General features: G+C 31.8%; 1 protein-coding gene across 1 annotated transcript; it reads right to left on the reverse strand.

The window, feature by feature from the left end:
* Positions 1-10,860: 10,860 nt before the first annotated feature.
* On the reverse strand, positions 10,861-13,710 carry LOC127712415 (uncharacterized). Its single transcript, XM_052218851.1, has 4 exons — positions 13,486-13,710; positions 13,317-13,422; positions 12,496-12,606; positions 10,861-11,271 (listed from the first exon to the last, which is right to left on the reverse strand). The coding sequence occupies exons 1-4, from the start codon at positions 13,708-13,710 to the stop codon at positions 10,862-10,864; spliced, it is 852 nt and encodes a 283-aa protein (XP_052074811.1). The 3' UTR covers position 10,861.
* Positions 13,711-23,066: the final 9,356 nt, after the last annotated feature.

Genomic DNA, 23,066 nt, shown 5'->3' on the forward strand with positions numbered 1-23,066 from the left:
CGAAAACCGGTTTTAGAATTACCAAATTGAATAAATTTTCTCATAAAAAATTCAATATTCTTTATCTGGAGTCTCAACGTGATGTCGACAATACATTACGTTCAAACTGAAAAAAGGAAGAAAAATCAATCCTACACAGTCTAAGATACAATTGTAGTTAATTACATAGGTGCGAATTAGCATGGTTCGAATGTTGTTTGTTGAGCATATCAATTATATTGAACGTGTATTATAATGCAGATACATGTATACATAAATAAAAGAAGGTAGGTGGTATATTCAATTAATGTGATAGCTACTCAACAACATGAACAACTACAATAGTCGGATACAGCTTCGAATTAATGTGAAACCTCAATTGATGATAATTTGACCTCATGACATTCGGAGACAATAAAAATGACCAGTCTTTCTGGATTCATTTAAGTTTATTGATAAACTATATTTGAATGCTGGTTTCTGCGTAAGTATGGCAACCTCCCCATACGTTAATTTATTTAAAGTCGACATATATACACAATAACAAAGCAAACATCAGCTCTGATGAACACAATATCGATGATTTACTGCACAATTTACTTCTTTGTAAAATTTCGCATGGAAGAACATAAATTACTGACCAAACTGGGTTAATTTGTATCTGAAAGGCAATACTTAGTTTGAAGTCAATAGCATATTGTTGTTTTTACGTTGAATAATACTTTTATCTAATTTTAGGTAAAAACACGGAAACACTCAAAAATGTATGTATCATCATAGAATGGATAATATTGTAATATGAAAGGTTCTACATACTGAATATTAAATTATATAGATGATATATGTACCATTACATGTGACAAATGAAAAAAATAGTTACGTCGACTTCCTTAAATTATTCAACAGAAAGATGTAACTACATATTTTATAAGTTCAAAACGTTTACATTAGAGAATATATGGCATTGAAAAACACAGTTTAAATTTAAGTGTTTACTATATCAAAAAGTAAAGGTATTAATTTTCTTGTGTATGTTTAGTTTGGTGTCACCTTCATATTTGTACATGTTTGTTCATCTTACTTCTCATTAGCCGAACATGACTGGGTTTTTCTTATATGACATGTTTTGGGTTTTGTGATCACGTGACAAGAAATGAATTAAAGTATTTTGTATCATCCATTCAATTACATACCAGATAACATTTCTTATATAATGTTGACAAAAATCTTATTAAAAGATGAACACACAATACTTTTACCCGGTTTAAAAGCACTTTATGGATATTTCGATTAATGCAATGTTCGTGCAACACAATGGAGTATTTTTATACAGAATAAACAAAATAATAACAGTTATTCATATTACATCATATTTGAATGAATTAAAATTGAATTACATTATGTTTGGTATGTGCTATTCAAATACCATGAATATGATCTATTCAATGAATACAAACTTTATAGCTTTCATCCAACTAATAAAAAAAGACCCCTGTATTTATATTTTCTGAATTAGAATTTACTCTAAGGAAATAAAATATTTAAGTTTATATTGAAATAAGATCTATACACAGTGTGATAAGATGTAAGAATCTCGAACTAATGCAAATCACTCTTACCGTAGTACCAAAAGCTGACTGACCTTAGCTAAATTTGGCTATTCTTTTTAGGCCCCCTTGGTTATATAGCTCCGAACTATTCTTTGTATTTATACATCAGGGGCTTTCAAATGTTTGGGGTTGAGCATTCCTGATGAATTCTTAGGACGCACTACATTCATATTTGAGAGTTATTTTCATTTAATAGAGAGATTGATTGATGTTTTACTGCTGAGCCTCCAGTGGCAAATATTACATGCATATTCAGGACGACACGATTTGTGTCATTTGATATACCCTGCTTTGTACACACAAACAGTTGAGTTGGATTTTTAATAGATGGACTAGTTCAAAACGATGTTGTTACGAGGAAGACATGTCAATTTAGCATAAACATTTTTCTATCTCTTATAAAGATATGATTGCCTTTGAGACAATTATCCACCAGCGTCCAAAAAAAGTGAATGAAAGCAAATATTTGTCTCCGTACGGCTTTTACCAGTATGCAAAACTCGTACCGTATAGTCAGCTATAAAAAGCCCGATATGAAAAAATGCGAAACAATTGAAACGAGAAAACCAAAGGCTTTATTTGCGCTAAAATTATTAATGAAAAAAAAAAACCAAATTTTATGACGGACAACAACCAAAGACAACCTCTGAATTATAGGCTCCTGGCATGGGACAGCCACGTAAAGAACGTAGCGGGTTAAACATGTTTGTGAGCGCTTAACTCTATCCTTTCCTGGGACAGATGCGCATAATCAAAACACAGGAACAAACTTAACGAATAGAATAGTCTTAGTTATTACTTCTAAAGGCTGCATGTGTTGGGAACAAGATGCAAATACCAAACCTCAATGTCTTTGAATCCAACCAAACAGGCTCTCCCGAATAGAATGCATCTTATGAAACTTGTCAAAAGTATGTTAAGTTATTACTTTAGTTTACACACCTCCAGTTTATCGCAATTTGTTTAAGATATATGTTTCTGATATTTCAATTTCTCAACTACTACTTTCAGAAAGTACTGCAAGATCCAATTCACGTTCAATAAAGGCTCTTCAATGTCCTGTACCATAATTTGTGGGTTTTTTATTCCAATGCACATTTCAATTTGGCGAGTTATGTGATCTGAAAATATAGTTACAAGTAGGATGTTATAGGAAATTGCCTCCGAGTCAGGGGTATTTAAAATGTGTGCATGCCTGACGGTATCATTTTCTACATAAAAAAATGAGTTTAAAATGTATTGATTATAATGCTGCCCAGAGGTTGGACAAGGCGTCTACTGCAAAACATATGAACATATGAAAAACATATTTCAAACAATGTCTGTCAATATACCATTCTATCTGCGACTTCTATTATAGTGTAATTTTGTGATGCACTCGGGGACTCCTATAGCAACAGTATCTACCCAGTGCTATAGAAAATAATAATAACACTTAATATTTTTTTTTTGCGTCCGAAGTGTTTTTCTGTTTTCAACTTCATCAGGAACTGTAATGTGTATCCTATAAACACCCAGTGTATTTATATACACCCAGTCGACCGAAAGTTCTGGAAATATGAACAGGGTGTTTGATAGTTTAAATTATGAATTATGAAACGACCAAATCAATTCTTGAGTCTTTTCTTGTTGTACAAAGAATGAATGAATGCAAGTTTATTCTAATACTAAGAATTTTCTACCACAGGAATAGATTACCTTAGCTGTATTTGGCAAAACCTTTTCGAAATTTTGGGTCCTCAGTGCTCTTTAACTTCGTACTTTATTTGGCCTTTTTTTACTTTTTGATTCGAGCGTCACTGATGAGTCTTTTGTAGACGAAACGCGCGTCTTGCGTATACACTTTTAAGCCTGGTATCTATAATAGTTTTATTTCACTACTGATTTGTATTTTTCTATTTTTTAAGATGAAAAAGCGTGTGAAGACAAGAATTTAAGATTGTATTATTTGAACTAAAACAGATCTATACACTATATACCCACTGAAGCGTGAAAGTTTTAACTTTTAAAAAACTTCATCAATCGAAGTCACTTAAAATATTTGTTTGGTGACTGTAATGAGTGGGTATAACCTCGGACACTTTTAATTTTGTGAAATTGGATATAAACTGCCTCGACTTGTATCACTTTTGACATAACCGAGATCACCTCATCACAATCACAACCATTGTATAGACACTTTATACCTACACATTTAATATCATTTGGCTCGATTATCCACCTAACCTAATATTTGTACCCAAATTGCTTCAAATAGATTGTTGTTCCTTTATTTCAGTTGAGTGATTCCTCAGATGAACGGTATATTGTGATTTAACTAGTTAGCTATGTAAAATGCGATCAGTTATACTTTTAATGCAAAACGAGGTCGAGGATGTACACGATAATAAACGAAAATAGCGATTAAGTTATGAAAATATAAGCATAATTTATTGTAACTCTTTTTCAATGTTTTATTTCAATTGAGTTTTTGAAGATACGTAATCATAACAAAATTAGACGGCCAGTTTTCCAAGGAATAAGTATTTGAAATACACATTGTTTATACCACGGCTTTCTTAGCAAATATTTAATGTCTTAACAGGACATTGCATCTTTGTGCATCCTTTTTCGTATTTCATAACTTTGAATGCGAGCATAGATTGCTAACAATCAAAATCCGCATGTCAAAGGCAAACAGAAAAAACAGTGCATGTATAAAAGAAAAAAAGACAAAATAAAATTGCACACAAAACTAAATAGAAAACTATAACAGGATAATAAGAGTATCCGCAATAAGTCGGGATGAACTTTATTTGCTCCCAAAATAAGGTTTCCTGTGACAGTGTTTTGCAGGTGAAACGTTTTTGTTGTCTTGTTCTTTTCTTCTTCTTTTTAACATTGATACATAGATATAGTTTCTGACGACAAAATTAAATGTCATAAAAATAACAAGTAGGGTGTTATTTCAGTCATATCTTTTATCTGATGTATGTGTTAGATGGTTGAAATTTCATACAGTCAGGTAAATAAAACTGACAAATCAAAATAATTTGTTGATTGATAGGCCTAAACCCGTATAGAAAATGTTAAAATATAATTGACAGTCGTCTTTATTTGGATTGACATTATTCTTGCTAGTAAGCATCTGTCCATGATTACAAACGAATATCATTTAAAAGTTCTAAAAGTCATGCCAAAAAAACATTAAGATAAAAAAAAAGAGATAGTATGATATACTATAAAATGCAAATACCAAGGCTTCTTCAATGCGAGTATTCGATTTTATGCATCTAAGTATCGCAAACTATGTATTTTATAGTATTTTGTACTGCTTTATTTGTATCTTAACATCCATTATATTGTTAATTCTGTTATTTGTATGACTTACTGACGCTATAATTTTTCATTTGTATGTTCAGTATTGTTATTGCTAACAATCCCTCATAAGACTGCTTTACCACTAAAGCTTTAGCGGAGTATGTATATACATGGATATATACACACATGGAATATAAAAATCTGCATCGTTAAATCGTATAAATGGTTTCCGTGTGCATAATACATTATTTTTTTTCTGCGTTGTACATTTTTTGCCTGCAAAGATTTCGATCTTTAATTTGTAAACTATTTTAAAAACACAAATACGGCACGTTCTACCAAAAATATTCAACTCGCCTGTCAATTTCCTGGTGCATTTGTTAACATAAACTGTTTCCTCAATTTCATTGTAGAAATACAATTAAGTTTCTCGATGGCAAGTTTAGTGTTTACTTCTAAGCGAAGCTATCAATTTGAAAGTATTTTTTTTTTAAATTTTATATATTCTACACCTTAGACATAATTTTAGCAATGGGTGAACTGCAGAATTACTTTTCTCTCTCCCTATTTTTATATACTGGACGTTAAGCAACCGACAATCAATCAATCTATTTTTGTGAATCCGGAAGTGACGTTATTATAATATATTTCTTTTCAATTACACATGCTACACTTCTATACCATACACAATCTATACAGTTACCACTTAATTAACGCATTATTGAGTGTCTTTAGTGGTACAGGAACTGCTGACCCGTCCGGAGCATGTAACCAAACCTCGTTTATGAGTAGAGTTCCTGTTGCTCAATCTTTACTTTTGTGCATAAAGTATTGTGGACTGCTGTTTGTCTTTTCGTAGTTTTTCTTTTTGGTCATGTTAACCTTTTTTATTTGAAGTGTGGTTTTTATTGCACTCTTGGTATTTTCTCTCCTATTTTTCTTGAAACTGTGCATGTATCTGTAACAAGATACCATGAATTGGTATTTTGAATATTTAGGGGGATAACATTTACAGTAAGCATGTATCGTTTTGGTCTAATACTATAACGATGATGCATATGTAACGTATTACCTTTGATAACCATTTACACCACTGGGTCGATGCCACTGCTGGTGGACGTTTCGTCCCCGAGGGTATCACCAGCCCAGTAGTCAGCACTTCGGTGTTGACATGAATGTCAATTTTGTGGTCATTCTATAAATTTCCTGTTTACAAAAGTATGAATTTTTCGAAATACTAAGGATTTTCTTATCCCAGGCATAGATTACCTTAGCCGCATTTGGCACAACTTTTTGAAATTTTGGGTCTTCAATGCTCTTCAACTTTGTACTTGTTTGGCTTAATAACTATTTTGATCTGAGGGTCACTGATGAGTCTTATGTAGACGAAACGCGCGTCTGGTGTATTACATGATAATCCTGGTACCTTTGATAACTATTATTAATTATAAATAGGTGTATATCGTCATTCTCCCATTCTGGCAATTATTTTCCTTTGTATAGTTCTACCGTCTTAGTTTTATAATTCGTTATTGTTCTCACGGTAAGGAAGTGTCTATTAAATGTAAAGTAAAAAATCTTATTCTTTTAATACATTGTAAATTTGTTAAAATGTGTATCACCTAAGCAAGACCTGTCCATTCAGTTTCCAAATAATATTAGCAGAAATAGCTTGTTACAGATACTTTACATTTTCTACATCTTAGAAATAATTTTTGCAATATCTGTACTGACGAATTACATTTTTCTCTCTCTATTTTATACACTGGAAGTTAAGCAACCAACAATCTATCAATCTATTTTTGTGAATCCGGAACAGCCACTAACGAGTAAAATATGACTACCGCTAGAAGTGATTTTAGTACATGTTCAATGAGACAGGAAGAAAATTCTCCTTAAATTTCACTAAAATTATATGATATATGTTATCAACAGAAGGACGATTGTCTGAATTAACCTACATATATATACATGAAGATTTTTACTATTAGTCATAGGTGAGTTGCAACCACACTCCTGTCATTCAAGTGAGAGGTTTAGCTAGCTATACAACCAGGTTCAATCCACCATTGTCTGTATAAGAAAATGCCTGTACCAAGTCAGGAATATGACAGTTGTTATCCATTCGTTTGATGTGCTTGAGCTTTTGATTTGGGACTTTCCGTTTTGAATTTTCCTCGGAGTTCGGTATTTTTGTGATTTTACTTTTTACACCTCAATATACAATTAATATCACATCATTTTTACGGTACACTAAAATCTAATATGCTATTTTGAATTTAGTAATGTATAAAAGGAGATGTGAAGTATATTTAAAGATATGTTTATACTTTTGTGTTGTCTCTGTTTGTGATGAATGCAAGCGATTTTAATTGCATATAGATTACATTTATTGCAACAAATATTCCAGTTGTCGTAGCCGCAATCCCATCCTTTTTTTCTGTGTTCAAATGCGCGACTAATAACCAAATAAGACAACGAGTACACGTGGAAGAAGAAATGCTCACCCGTCCTGATTATTTGATTCAAGTCATGTTTTCTTGTTGGATTGGTTTTGCTCAATCGTTTTTTTTTTGTGTGAAGTGTAGTGTAGACCGTCGTAGTTTTCTTAGTGTTTGTCTGTCATTTTTCGACTTTTTTTTTGTGTGAAGTGTAGTGTAGACCGTCGTAGTTTTCTTAGTGTTTGTCTGTCATTTTTCGACTTATGGTGATAACTTCCCACTTGGTATGATATAAGTAATTACTACAAATACTAGTAGTCTTTTCTTAATAGTTTAATACTTACTATAATAATACTTTAATAATTTCGGGCTAACTACTCATCAACTCTAATTAAATCACTGTGCAAAATAATGCATTGGGCGCATAATTAAGCGGAGCTGCGATCGTTCTGGATTAGAGGAAGAGCAGAATATTGACTACATATTTGATCTATAAATTATTGTTGTAACCTCAATCTTTGAGCAACTGACAAAAAACAAGTAGGATTGTTTACACCCTATAATTAATTAATGGCATGTGCCGAAAAATACCTTTTAAAAAATGTCACTCTGTTTATAGATATTGTGACCTTGATATTTGTTCAACTTGTCCAAACAAAAAGAATTGACTTGGAGTTCGGTATTTTTGTTATACTTCTTTATCAATACGATTTTGTTATAGGCATTTTCAAGCTAAAATTGTAAATGTTTGACATATCATTTGAGATATATTATTCGGAAGCAAGGTGTTTGCCTAAATGTCAGTCTATTGATTGTTTCTGTGATCCTGACCTTCGTTCAAGTGATATACAAATCGATAGTGATCTTTTCATCCCATAGTACATTCTCCACCAAAGAATGATAAAGCTCTAACTAATGGCTTAAAAGATGTGCCGAAGCGATTTTTTTCTACATTTTTTGTCCTTTTCACCTAAAATTGAGTGGGATTTTCTTCATTAGAAGTTGTATTTCTAAGCTTAGCAATTGTTTTACATATGAATCAAAATGATAATATGACAAATTCCTGCTGTGACTTGATAATTGATCTTGACCTTGAATCAACTGACCTCAAAATCAATAGGAATCTTTTTTATCACACGGGGGCATTGTCAACTTAAGTTTTGACAAAACATTATTTAGCTAATTGGAATTTGCTCTAAAACATAAATGTTGAGGTCTTCAAGCTCCTGACGGCCTTTACCATATTATATACGGACATTGTTTTTTTTTAATTTGATGTATAAAAAAATATTGGAAATTAAAGGCCATAAGCTTCGAGATGAGAAAAAAAAAGTTTTTTTTTGTTCAATCATTAATGAAAGTTAAATAGTGAAACAATAATACGCTTTTAGCAGCCAGTTTAGTTCAATTTTGTCAAAATAAGCTAAGAAACATCGCTGATGAATTATTCACTTGCAAGTGAATGCTTTGACCTCATTGAATCCGTATTCATGTGACCTTCAATTTAAGCCTTTAGCTAGAGATTGGTTACGCATGCATTAGGCGTGTTCAGCCATTTAAAGGAAAAGAGTGTCAACATTGAAAGTGAAAGGTGAACCATTTCGTTGACTGATTCGATCCACAAAAAAACCAAAACATTCCTAGACAGGTAAAAACGATGATTATCTTATTTTCTTAACCTATAACATGAAATCAAACAGACCTAGAAAAATCCAATTGCATGATGTCGCAATCTATTTATATTATGTTTATGTTTATATCGGTTTATGTGACCGTCGACAGTCTTCGGAGGTCATCCCGATGGTTAATTAGATGGCGTCTGGACTAAAATACACACGAAATGCTGATATACATTATCGACTCCGTGCATTGTTAATTTTTCATTTTAGACTTTTGGTAATTTGAATATACGTTTTAGGATGTTATGAATCAAATATGAGAATTTGAGGCAAATCGGTGAACATGAATTTTACAGCTAATGCCCCTTTAAGGAATTTATCTTCCTAATGCAGTGCTCTGAGTCTTTTTCCCGGTTATTCTATAATGTAGATCCTTGTCGTTTATTAAATTGCATATCAGCTCTTAAGTGTTTTTGTTAGATTTTGAATTTTAAAATATATTGGCCTCAACCATCACCAAAGAGTCATGCATTGTCGAAATGCATATCTTGTGCAGTAGAATTGGTCCCGTTTTAAAAAGGTTTTTTTATAATGAGAGTTCTTCCTTGTTGCAGCTTGTCTTAAATGTTCAATCACCTTTCTCAAATGTATTTTATGCTTCCTTGATACTTTTATGAATAGCAGAATGTCAGGTCGCTCATTGAACTCCTGAAGATACAACAGTTGACATTTTCCCCCTTACTTACCAGAAATTAATGATGGCCAATGTTGAATCCGTGTAATCAGATTTCAATTAGATATCAGTCTTATGGTAATTTTGTACGTCAGACGCGTGTTTCGTCTACAAAATACTCAAAAGTGACGCTCGAATAAAAAAAGGTAAAAGGCCAAATCAAATGCAAAGTTGATGAGCATTTAGGACACAAAACGCCAACAGGTTTTGCCAAATTCAGCTAAGGTAAATACCTGGGATAGAAAATCCTTATTGATTCGAACAATTCAAAGTTTTGTAAAGAATGAACCTATAAATATGACCATATCAATGTCATTTCATGTCAAGTGTCATAATAACATGTCAAGTGTTCATATACGTCCTGCGTTGGCAACACTTTTCTTAAAATGAGGCGAAAGATACCAAAGGGACATTCAAACTCATTAGTCGAAAATAAACTGACAACGTCATGGCTAAAAAAGAAAAAGACCAACAGACAAACAATAGTACACAAAACACAATATAGACGAACCTCACCAAAAAAAAGGCAATAAAATCCCATTTATCAAAGAAAATACCAAGGTCAAAAATAGAAGAATACTGAAAAATAGCAGTTTACACAGAAAAATTTGATAAGAACAACAAGAAGTTCTTTAAACAGCGATGGTTAAACTAATTGATTAGAAAGACTAAGAAACCTAACCTTCGTATTTGCTTTTGGACATGATTTTCAAAATAAATTTGAACCAATATACATAAAGTAGCAAAATGATCCCAAGGTAAACAAAAAGCTTGTTAATTTGAAGTTCCGGTAAAGTTGACCGTAGATGGATTTGGCTATCATTTTAGGTCCTTATTGGTCATATAGCTTTTCAACTGTTTCGGTTGGCTTTCAAACATTTGCTATCGGCTTTGAGTGTTCCTGATGAAGATTAATCCAGAAAAGCGCTTCTGACTCATGGAATTTATAACATGTGTTTCTATTTTTTCAACTTTGGATATGTATGAATCATTAATTATTGATCACAAAGCGACATTTTGTATTCGCTGTTTTCCATAAAATAATTTCAATGATTTACCACTTAACACGAGAAAACAAGCAGACACAAATAAAGTATATAACTGCAACTTAACATAAAAACAAGCACACAAATAAATAAAGGATATTGCTTTATTCAAGGTATGTTTATATTGAATATTCTAAGAAGCAATGAGAAACCCAGAGAAGGATGTATACATATAGTCAATCACTGATCCAGCATGATCATGTTCACTGCCATGCGATCTTACTAATACAGTATCACCTATCTGTAGGGCCATGACAGCCATATTACTTCCGGAGGAATAAAAATCTTTATCGTATGCATACGTGGATGCCATGGGTTGAAGATTTTTAGTTATTTCTGTTTCCAGGTGTTTTCCAGGGTTGGCCAAAGTATGGACATAAAAAGCGTATAACCCTGGAATCGCACATGTGAATATACCTGTTTGGTGGTTGTAGTCGCTCCCGTAATTCGTATACACTGTATCAAATCGGATCACCTGATTATCACCAAGATTGGAAACGTCTTTGCTTAACACTGCCGTGAATCCTATTCTAGGTATTTGACCTACAACAAGACAAATAAACTATAAGGTTTCATCAAGTCAACATTATTCATATTGAAATAATATAGTTTTGTAAATTTAGATTTTCAACGGATAAATACTATTGGTTTGAATTGGTTTATCGATACGAGACATATTAACGTTTTCTCTCCCCCGTAATTACGTTCATAACAGCGTTTGTGGTCCTATGTCAGATGATACTTACATTATCGACTTGGTCTGGCCCTTTTTAGACTTTAAGCATATACACATGCAATTCATTTTGCCAAGGTGCCACTCTGATAATAAGTTTCAGAAACCATACTGTGGTAAGGCTAGAATTATCCGGTGTCATTACACGGAATTAAACTGGCTATACTTTATTCACAGTCAATCTAATTTTTGTCCTTAAATTTACTGTTTGGTTAGAAAACAATATCTTCCTTTGGTACTTTTATTTTGCCTCAATTTAACGTGTCGAGTTTTTAATGTAAAAGGTTTGGTTCTATAAAATTTAATCAGATCTTGCAACTAGAAAGACAATCAAAAACAAAAGAGCAGTGCGCAAGGGATACAAATAGACTTCGGCTCCTTTGGAAGCCCACTTTAGTTGGTAGACGAGTACAAAGGAAGTTAGTTTGACACACCTATGATTGTGAAGATATATTCAGGGAGCAAAATAGATGACCAATGCCAAAGTAAAAATCCCATTCAAGAAACAAAAATATCATCAGCTGCTACCAAAAGAAGTGGTAATAAAACAAGATAGGTAAAATGACAAGCTCAATAAATATTTCATGATAATACAGCGCCAAGAAAATACTTTTTTTCTGAAAATAAAACCAAAACAGAAATAGGGGGCGCTTTATGTTAGAATGCTACATGAATTTAAATGTAATGAAACTGAAAAAAAAATCCCTATTATTAATAGATTGGATGAAAGTACATAATAGTTTATGATATATGGCTGAACATATACACCCTCTCCAAAAGTAATAATTGACAAAATATTGATAAAATCCCCACCTGTATCAATTCATTATTATTAGTATAAAAACATGAACTATGACGATTTGCACAAAATACTCTAACAGAATATTGCATTATCGTCATATGTACACGCAGACATGAAATAGGTCCATGATACTATAATATTAAATGGTCGTATATCTCTATAAAGTAATTGATCATGTCTGTCACTTTCGGTATAGAATAAATTGTGATACATAATTATTCATTGGACATACTTGTTTTGACTTGTAATTTGACAGCTGCCAGGTTGGCTTTTAGATTCTGCAGGTCAACTTGAACTTGGTGCAGTTCATCCGTAGAATCAATTAATCTCTTGCGGTCGTTTGCTGAAAGGAAATACGTTTTCTTCAAACAAACAAACAGAAATACATCATGAAATATGACGCTTTCAAAAGCAGTAAAGCTACTACAAATATTGTTGTTGTTTCTGTTACTGTTCTAAAAATATTGGTGAACGTAGGGCGATTTAAGTTTTCGTGTACACATTCAATGATTCTTAAATGTTGTTGTACTGACATCTTCGATCTTAATATCAACACCTTTATTACATAGTTTTACGTGAAAACTGGATTTAATAACACTGTAAAATAAATGTATTTAATTTAACAATGAATATTATACTTAATCAATTTTAGACGTTCGACGCGTTTTCTTTTATCAAAATTTCAAAGCAAAACAATTCAAAGTAAACGATGTATAAGTGCTGAAACACGCAAAGACGTATGTGACCAAAACGGACCTTAAAATAATAGCCAACATATTTTAAAAGTTTATAAGCACATTTGATATGTTATCTTTGATTAAATTTGATAATATCTGTGTAAAAAGTAAAATATCAAAAATACCGAACTCCAAGGAAAATTCAAAACTAAAGTATAGTGACTTGACTGAAATACAAGTTCTTTAAACTGCATAGTTGAACACGATGTAATATGTAGGTCCAACTTAATAAAAGAAAACATTTTAATTATTAAAGTGTTTTAACCATTCTTGTTGTTAAAGTTCAATATGTGTGTTTCAAACCTATTAAACGCACTTGTATGTATAACGTTATATTGTCCGTTATTAACGTTTATCCATTTCTTTGTCTCGTCCAGTTCTCTTCTTGTATCTGCAAGGTCCTGTCGTGTATCCACTAGAGCCTCCATCGTTTTGTCAAGTTTCTTTCCTGTAAGGTCTAGCAGTACTTTTGTTTCAATTAAAACCTGCTTCGTTTTTTCAAGCTCCTTTCCCAAAACATCTTTAGTTACACCAAGCTCTGTTCTAGTATTGTGTAGGTCCAGTCTGGTTTCAGAAAGAACAGCCTTAAGTTCACGTAATTCATTCCATAATTGCGATACATCACCACCAAACTCTCTTTTTCCTGCAGTTATACCTGGGATACAGCTACAAAGAAACACATATGTGATTAAAAGAAATTTATATGACATTTTGCATAATGGTTTACACTCACTGTCAGGAATAAAGGTTATCAATATCTTTCGGTTCAAAACAGTGTAGTGATAAGGCATGTACTGTGAAAGTACTTCTATTCGTGGATATCAATTTTCGTGGATTGAGCAAAAGTGACATGTTCGTGGGTTTTTAAATTCGTGGAATTTTAGTTTTCTGAAGAAAAAAATCGGGTGAAGAATTTGAACCCATCAGAAACAAAGATTCTTGAAAGTAATCATATAATGTTTATTTTCACTTAAATGTTCGTCTCTCATTTCTGACAACATTCATCCAATTTTTTATAAAATAATTGCTTTCAACTGAAATAAGCCAATTCATCTCTGAATACAAATTGTTTCATTGAAGGAAATTGCAAAGTAAACATTTTAATTGTTGCACACGTTTAATCAGAAGTGGTGACAATAATTAACCTGAAATCAAATGATCAACAGATTAACAATCATCAAGGTGTTAATTGGGCCATAAACATGTCATTTAAAGAAAAAGGTTGCATAAAAAATGCTACAAAATAATGTACTTTGAATTAATACTTATGAAATAATACTTATTAAATAAAAACTCAAGCCCAATATGAAATTATTATTTTTTTTTCGTGCGAGAATTATAAGAAGATTAAATGAACACTTCATCATCATATATCTTCATAGGAAGTCTGACTTTCATCTTTCAAAACAAATTTTTCATGAGAATTAAAAGGTTAAAAGTCGTACAACTTAGGTAATTAAAAGATTAAAATCCTGTCTGAAGTTGAACATACTACACTGGTGCTACGCCACTGCATATAGTTCATATTGCGTTTGCTGATATTCCATGTTTTCTCTAGATTATATGTCCGTATCCATGTAATGAAATCTACAGGGGATCTTTCCATGTCTTGATTTGGACAACAGTTGCTATATTTCGTTGGAATTAAATTCGTGGATAAAGCCTTCCACGAAAACCACGAAAATTGGTACCCCACGAATAAAAGTACTTTCACAGTATTGCAATGTCAATTAGTTTTCAAAGCTGCTAAAGTTGTGTTGTTCAATACTTTCAAAAGCTATATAAAGGAATCGAATTAAAATATTTACATTTGTTGTATTACACACTTTTATACTATTTATCCGATTTCTTTTCTTTTCTTTAATTCTTTTCAATCATTTGAATTGATGTTTACTTTTCAATATTTGAGCAATGTTGGTATTTCTGAAATATGAATTATCAGATACTTCATGAACCACTGAAATACCAAAGATCAACTTAAACTGCCAGAAATCTAAAAACACAATAACCAAGACTTCAATAAGACAGTACACGGGCGTCAACAGAAAATGTGGGCCAATGCAATATGTCAAGATCTAACATAGCCACGTGCATAAAAATATTGTGATCAGATGCAACAGAGACAATCACAGATATTCAATCAAGACAAATTAAAAAAAGAATCAAATAAACATTAAAATATGACATTTAAAAACTGACTATGTTCCTGACTTTGGACAGGCACACAAACATAGGACGGGTTTAGTTTTCTAGTCGTTTTGTCCATTGAAAGAGATCATTAAGACGAAGAGATGATATGAACATGGTGTTATATAGTAAAAATTAGGAATTATGAAACGTCAATATATCTTAATAAGCCTGTCCGACTTGCAAAAAGGTTGCATTAAAAAGAGCTTTCTGATTTTGATTTGTTCTTTACTATTTGTTTGGATAAAATGAGGTTTGGCAAGTATTACTAGAACTTGAGCTTAAACAAATGTAAAGTCTATACCTACCGAGAAGTGTATGTTTAAATTGTAAAAGAAATTCATTGGACCAAGTCACTGAAAACATCCATTTAGTGACTGTCATGTTTAACCCTTATCATTTTTAATTTTGTGAAATTGGATATAAACTGTCCCGACTTGTATCATTTTTGACAAATACAAAAATACAAATACAAATCATGAATGCAACGAAAGAAAGAATCAAACCATACATACAACAACTTCACACAACACTACACAGACAACTATACATACAGTAACCCGAAGCATCAAGCAGCTTGAATGAATTCAAGACTCATAAAATAATTTTTCCTCCGACATTATTCTTCAGGGTGAATCGTTTTTGGTATCTTCTCTTCTATGTTTCTTGAAACTGTCAATTTATCTGTAAAACAGACCATACATTATTATTTTGAATATTTAGGCGGCTACCATATGAAGAAAGCGTGCATCGTACATGTCGTTATATTTTGTTCTAAAGCAAATATCAATAATTCATACGTTAAAAGAGAGGCAAAAGATACCAAAGGGACATTCAAACTATTATAGTAGATATGTAGTATATTCCCTGCAGTTATACCTGGGATACAGCTACAAAGAAACACATATGTGATTAAAAGAAATTTAAATGACATTTTGCATAATGGTTTACACTCACTGTCAGGAATATAGGTTATAAATATCGTTCGGTGCAAAACAGTGTAGTGATAAGGCATGTATTGCAATGTCAATTAGTTTTCAAAGCTGTTAAAGTTGAAATGTTCAAAACTTTCAAAGGCTATATAAAGGACACAAAAAAACTAGATAAATGTATGTAGCAACTTGCTTTGTTTTTCCATCTTTCTCTGTAGATTAGCAGGAAACATGTAAAAAAATGTTTTTACTTGGGAAGATAAGTTACCTCGTCGTACAAAGCAAGATGACTAGTTTTCTAAGTATATAAAAATCACATTGACCTTACATTTCTTTACAAATATTAATCTGATCAGGGTTGGCTACTGTCTTATTTGATACAGTTATATAGAAATAATTATTTATCAGTCTTTTTCTCAAGATATTGCAATAAATAATTGCAAGTGTCTTTAGAAAAAAACTAAATTATAAACACTGACACATTCAAACTCTAAGAATCATAACACACGTGCTGGAACAAATATTTACTTTTTACTTTTTCATACATAAGGTTTTACCTTTTTGTTATTAACTGCTAACAGAAGCCCCTGTCCTTCGAACTTTTTTCATCTCATTGTCTCATATACACATGTAGCTACTTTATATCTTTTAATCAAATGTTGTTTTTTTGTTCCCTAGGGCATTGCCTCTTTGCCTAGTTTTCTTTTCCATCTTATGAAACTTCGAATGCGGGAAATACAGATCATGAATGCAACGAAAGACAGAATCAAACCGTACATAAAACAACTTCACACAACACTCATAGACAACTATACACGAAGCATCAAGCAGCTTGAATGAACTCAAGACTCATAAAATAATTTCTCCTCCGACATTATTCTTTAGGGTTAATTGTTTTTGGTATCTTCTCTCCCATGTTTCTTGAATCTGTTAATTTATCTATAAAACAGACCATACATTAGTATTTTGAATATTTAGGCGGCTACCATATGAAGAAAGCGTGCATCGTACATGTCGTTATATTTTGTTCTAAAGCAAATACCAATAATGAATACGTTATAAGAGAGGCAAAAGAAGATACCAAAGGGACATTCAAACTCGTAAATCTAAAATAAACTGACAACGCCATGGATAAAAAAGAAAAAGACCAACAGACAAACAACAGTACAAAAAACACAGCATAGAAAACTAAAGACTGAGCAACACGAGCCCCACCAAAAACTATAAGTCTAATTCGGTAGGTCACATTCGGGGGAATTATAAATGGGTGTTAATCATCATTCTACCATCCTGGAAATTATTTTACTCTGTATTAATCTATTATTTTAAGTTTTATTTCTGTAGGTTTCATAATTCTTTTCATTTTAAGGGCTCATTAACTTTGAGGTAGAATATTTCTAAAAAATATTTTTTTATAATCGTGTGTCACCTAAAGAAGGTCGCCAATGCCGTCTTAAGGATGTTCGCTCCATTTGTTTTTGAATTTTTGTCAGATACTCGGAATCCTCTGGTTTTATCCATGTAGTGCCATTAGAAATTTTGCCCACTAACCCCTACTTTTCTTTCTATAATTTGATTACATATAGTTTAAAATGTCATCTTTAAAAATCTTATAAAATCCTTGTTATTTTTTCATCATTTTTGAAAGAAAAAAAGGGCCCATGTTAAATGTATGAAAAATCTAGAGAGAATTATTTCCCGCCAAATTTTCAATGGCTTATATCTTGAAAACAAGCAAACGGACCCTTCATTTTTTTCTGCTTTTTTAGTTTCTTTATTCATATACTATCAACTTATAATAGACTTTTAAAAAACTTGTTATTTTGAAACAGAGTAGCGAACATCCTTAAAATGATATTGCCAGAAAGTGCTTTGCCCATACTATGGATTAATTATTATTGGTGGGATATCAATTTTCGTTAATTTCATTGGTACGGGTGAACCACGAACCTAAATTACACAATTTTCTATAGGCTTATATGCAGACGTTGGCAAAACTACGAAATCAAATATCAACGTAAATGCAAGTTATCCTCAATCTATGAAAATTTGTACCCACGAAAATAAATAAAGTCACAAAAGTTTGGTATGAAAATCACCATATATCACTTAGTTTAAATATTAATGGATTAAGAAAGTGTGAAACGACCGACCACGACAAAAGACGTTGTTAAGCGATACAAAAATGCGTATATTATTGCAACAATGATGCTTATTGCTATATTTTCCTACGTCATCGTTTGAGTCTAGTAAAGTGTTTCATGAAAATAAGAACATAGATAAAGAACAGTAGTTGCACGATAATAATGTCGCAAAAAGCAACGTACATTCCATTAAAATGTGTGGACAATTGGTGAAAAGTAATAACCAGTAAGTACCAATATCGAACAGGTTGCCTTAAATAGCTGCAATAAACCGAGTCCTTGCATGAAAAATATAATAAAGCCGAAATAAGCGACGTGCATTGTATCATTGATTAATTCCCACAAAAACGAATCCACCAGGTGTCTATGCATAAGAATGAATTAGAGGTGTGAGGTTTACATTGTATGTCAATCAAACTGTAACCAAACGGTTTAATTAATTAATATGAGACACTGTAAAGATCAATATAAATTTCAATCAAAATTCAACAATAGACGGGCGTCAACTCAACGGTAAAATAGATAAACATAAGAAACATCTGTCATCATTACCAAATATTCCAAACAACAACAAAATTAACATTCGATATAAACGAATAAATATATGACTATCGGAAGGGATTTAAGTAAATTTTGTGTAAGACAAGAAGAATATTCTCCTTTAATGTCACTTAAATTTGACGTTATCTTTTATCAACAGAAGGACATTTGTCGGAATTTACTTGCGGGTATGTACAGAAAAGAGTTTTACGATAATTAGTCACAGTTGAGGTGCAGTCATACTCCTACACTTCATATTCAATTAAGATTACAGATCTCATCTTATGTACGGGTACATTAAAATCTAATATGATATTTTTAAATTTAGCAATACATGTATTGATACAGTAAAATTTATCTCATAAATAGATTTCAGTTAGGTTATAACTATTAGCGGTTTGTTCGTATTCGGCCAAAGACAATGGGACATTCTGCTAATGTATACCTTAATATAAAAATAAGAAGATGTGATATGATTCCCAATGATACAACAATCCAGCAAAGTTCAAACAAAATTGATGTTAGCAATTATAGGCAACCGTACGTTTCTCAACAATGAAAAAAAACATTACATAAAGTCGACTATAAAAGGCCCCGATGATACATAATTATTCTTTTGACTTACTTGTTTTGATTTTTTATTGGACAACTGCCATGATGGCTTTTAGATTCTGCATCTCAAGTTGAAGCTGATTTGAAGCAATTTCTGCATATCTATTTGGAGTTGATGCAGTTCATTGGCAGAATGTGTTTACTTCAACCGAAGTGATATTAGAAATACAGTCTAAAATATACATGATCTTTTTCGAAAGTGTAAACCTATCAAAAGATAAATGTTTTTTTTCATTCCTGTTCTCAATATATTAGAGCGCATCGAGCGACTAACATTATCTTGGATTCAGTGATTTTTAAAGTCGGTTTAATTTGTATCATCGATCTAAATAGTAACACTAATGGAGATAACCTTTTATAATGTTTTGACATCACTTATAGCACTGTGACATTTATTAGGTATCAGAGTTTCAAATCAAATCTTCTATTTTAAGACATAGTTTTGAAGAGTCAAGTAATTTGCTTTATACTTGCACACTTTAACAAAAATGTAGTGTGTATATCATTACAGCCATGTTACTTCCGGAGGATTATGATTCTTCGAATGCATACATGTAAACCATGTGCTGAAGATTTCTATTAATTTCTGTTTCATGGTGTTTTCCAGGTTCTGCCAAAGTATGGACACAGAAAGCGTATAGACCTGAAATTGCAAACGTGAAGATACCCGTTAGACTTTTGTAGTTGCCCCTTTCATTCGTATGCAGCAAAGATTAACGACGTCTTTACTAATGGTTTATGTGAATCCTATTCTAAGAGACTGTATTTTCAATATATTTGTACGTTTTGAAATTTAACGTCCATAAATATTGTATTATAAATGCAACTCCAAGGTCAATTCAAAAAGGGGGAAGTACACAAAATCTGACAAAACCAAATGCTCGACTATATAAACCAACCGTCATATTCCCGACTTATTTACTTTACGGTTTTCCCTTTATTTGTCTTCGTACTACTATGTTTCTTTTGTTCATATGACGTTTGACATGAAAGGGTATTAAAACTTTGGGCGTACCTGGTGCAGGTGGGTCCTGGAGTGCGATTCAGACGCCAGAGGATTTTTACAGTGTTGTTTCCATTTTGTTTATCTTTGATATATATTTTACTTAAAGTCTGCTTTATCGAAAATGTGTATAAAATATATGATAACTAACTTGAAATCATGGGAAATTTTCACAATACTTTACATTCACTAATATGAACAAAGGCTATCCATATCGTTTAGTGCAAATACGATTATTGATAAGGCATTTATAACAAGGACAAACATTCTAATATTTACATAATAAGAGATGTATTAAAACATTTCCAGACAAAGCTTTGTAAAAGAAATCGCAAAAAACATGGTTAAACCTAAGCTACACAATTTCTAAAAAAAAAGGTCAATTTCGCATGTATTGTATGATTCAATTATTATGAATTTAACTTTTCTTTCAGTGCACAAGATTGATATTTTTCAATTACTAATCATCAGATACTTATAGGACCAAACGTCTAATGCAACAGATAAAATTTTTCTAATTGAGCTTTCGTCTTAATCATATATTGCTTTGAAACAGCTTCAAACACAAACATAAACGGACTTCAATAGGCCAACATAATATTGGTCTTCAACAGCAGATAGGAGCCATAACGATATATAGGGATAAAAATAGCCCCAAGTAAAAACAAATTGTGAACTAGAAAACTGACATGTCAGAAAGGGTCACATTTGTACATTTTTCAGTCGTGCACAGAATTGAATATTCCATAATCATTCACGCAAAGCAATTCAAGTTCATGATGTATCATTTTATTAAATTCTAACAATAGGAATTACTGTATCATTCGTTTACATCTAACACAAGGAATTAATTCAGGATTTGTTCTCTATCAATATAGAACTTGATGAAAATCCATGTAATATGCATTTGGCAGCCATTTCAGAAATTGTCGGTGGCAATTAATATTTAAGACAACCAATATCAATTCTAATAGCAAATTAAACCTATAAATAGGTATTATTGAAATCCTTGCAAAATCATAATACCTATGTTTTTCGAGATTTGTTGTTTATGTTTATAATACCTAATATTTACCACAATTATAACATTAGACACGAGGAATAATTTGGATATCATAATATAGCTTAATATCAATTTTCGTTAAAACCTATATCATAAGCATGTTTTTTCTAACATTTGTGATTTGTAGCACAAAACAGTTTTTTTCCAATATTCGACACCAAGAACCAAAGGGGTACATGTAAATTTAAGTGTTAATCAATTTCGGTTGAAAGGACAGCAGCTTACTAAAAAAAAATACTGTTGGCAATTTGTAACTGCTAAGTAAACCTATGTAAAGATTTTTGTTGATATCCAAGCACAAAAGACGTTTCTCAAAGACTGTGATTTGAAAATAAAAGTTTTCACCAAAATTCTTTCCCCTCCCAATGTTCACTTACTACGAATTTATTATGAGGAATGTGTATACTAAGCTAAGTATACTGTTTTCTTAATGTACTTTATATGTAAGCAAAATAATGATCATTAAATTTGTGATTAAAAAAAAAAGTTTTTATGGCCAATCTTTCTCCATCAATTTTCACGAAAAGATATTTGTGACTCCGCCAATCAACTTTGAATAGCCAAAAATACACATTTTTCAATTGTTTTTAAATCGTAACACAAAAAGATTTTATCATTTTGTTTACTAAAAAGTATAGCTATAAACTATGTCAAACACATAGATATGAGCATGTGGCACGTAATACCTAAACAAACTTTCCTTTCAAATTCCTGGTGGAAAATACAAAACTTATTTCAATAATATCACCGATGACAAATATAATCATTATCATGTTATTGAAGGACATCTCTGAATGATAAATTCTTAGAAAAACTGTTAATTTGACATAAAATAATTCATATAAATACAAATGATGTGTATGACACAGTAACCAAATGATACAAATAATCTAAAGACAGCCAGAGATCATCATGGAAAAATACAGTTTTGAATAATAGACAGTTGCGAGTACGAAAAAATGTGAATAAATTAAGCGGAAGCTACCAGTTCTGTCATCAATATCATATACTCCATATAACAAAACAAAACGACACAACCAATAACACGACGATAATTCTCCTTATACGGAGTTGGATTCACTTAAATGTCATGTTATATTTAAGATCTGCAGTGTGACATTTGTCATATTTACTTGCGGGTATATACATGAAGTGTTTATACGATTACTAGTCACAAATGAGGCGCAGCAGTACTCACACACCTTTAACCATTAAGATCACATCATAAGTACGAGTATATTAAAATCTGATATAATATTTTTTAATTTAGCAATTATAATGTATTGACACAGCAAAATGGAGCCCATAGATTTATATAATTTAGGTTATTCCTCTCTAGCTGAAAAAGTTTTGATAGTGTTCGACCAAAGACATTGGCACACTCTACCTATGCAAACCTCCATAAATGTATGGCGACCTGTTTCAATAATGTATCAATGTCCTCCTATACCGGTATCATTAATATTAGCATCTCCTTTGAATGTGTATAAATATGCATACCAAGTTCACATGTTAACAGAACATCCTGTTATGCCTTTGCAGGGTACCGATCAAATATTTCTTGAATATATGTAGATCGCAATTA

The sequence above is a fragment of the Mytilus californianus genome, unplaced genomic scaffold (genome assembly GCF_021869535.1).
Source record: "Mytilus californianus isolate M0D057914Y unplaced genomic scaffold, xbMytCali1.0.p SCAF_8, whole genome shotgun sequence".
NCBI classification, from domain to species: domain Eukaryota; kingdom Metazoa; phylum Mollusca; class Bivalvia; order Mytilida; family Mytilidae; genus Mytilus; species Mytilus californianus.

Coding starts and splice junctions, on each gene's coding strand:
- LOC127712415 (XM_052218851.1), bottom strand. CDS start 13,710: ATGTCATATAAATTTCTTTTAATCACATATGTGTTTCTTTGTAGCTGT. Junction 13,423..13,485: donor AGCTTGAAAAAACGAAGCAG/GTTTTAATTGAA, acceptor AAAACGATGGAG/GCTCTAGTGGATACACGACA. Junction 11,272..12,495: donor CAAATTACAAGTCAAAACAA/GTATGTCCAATG, acceptor GTCTTGTTGTAG/GTCAAATACCTAGAATAGGA.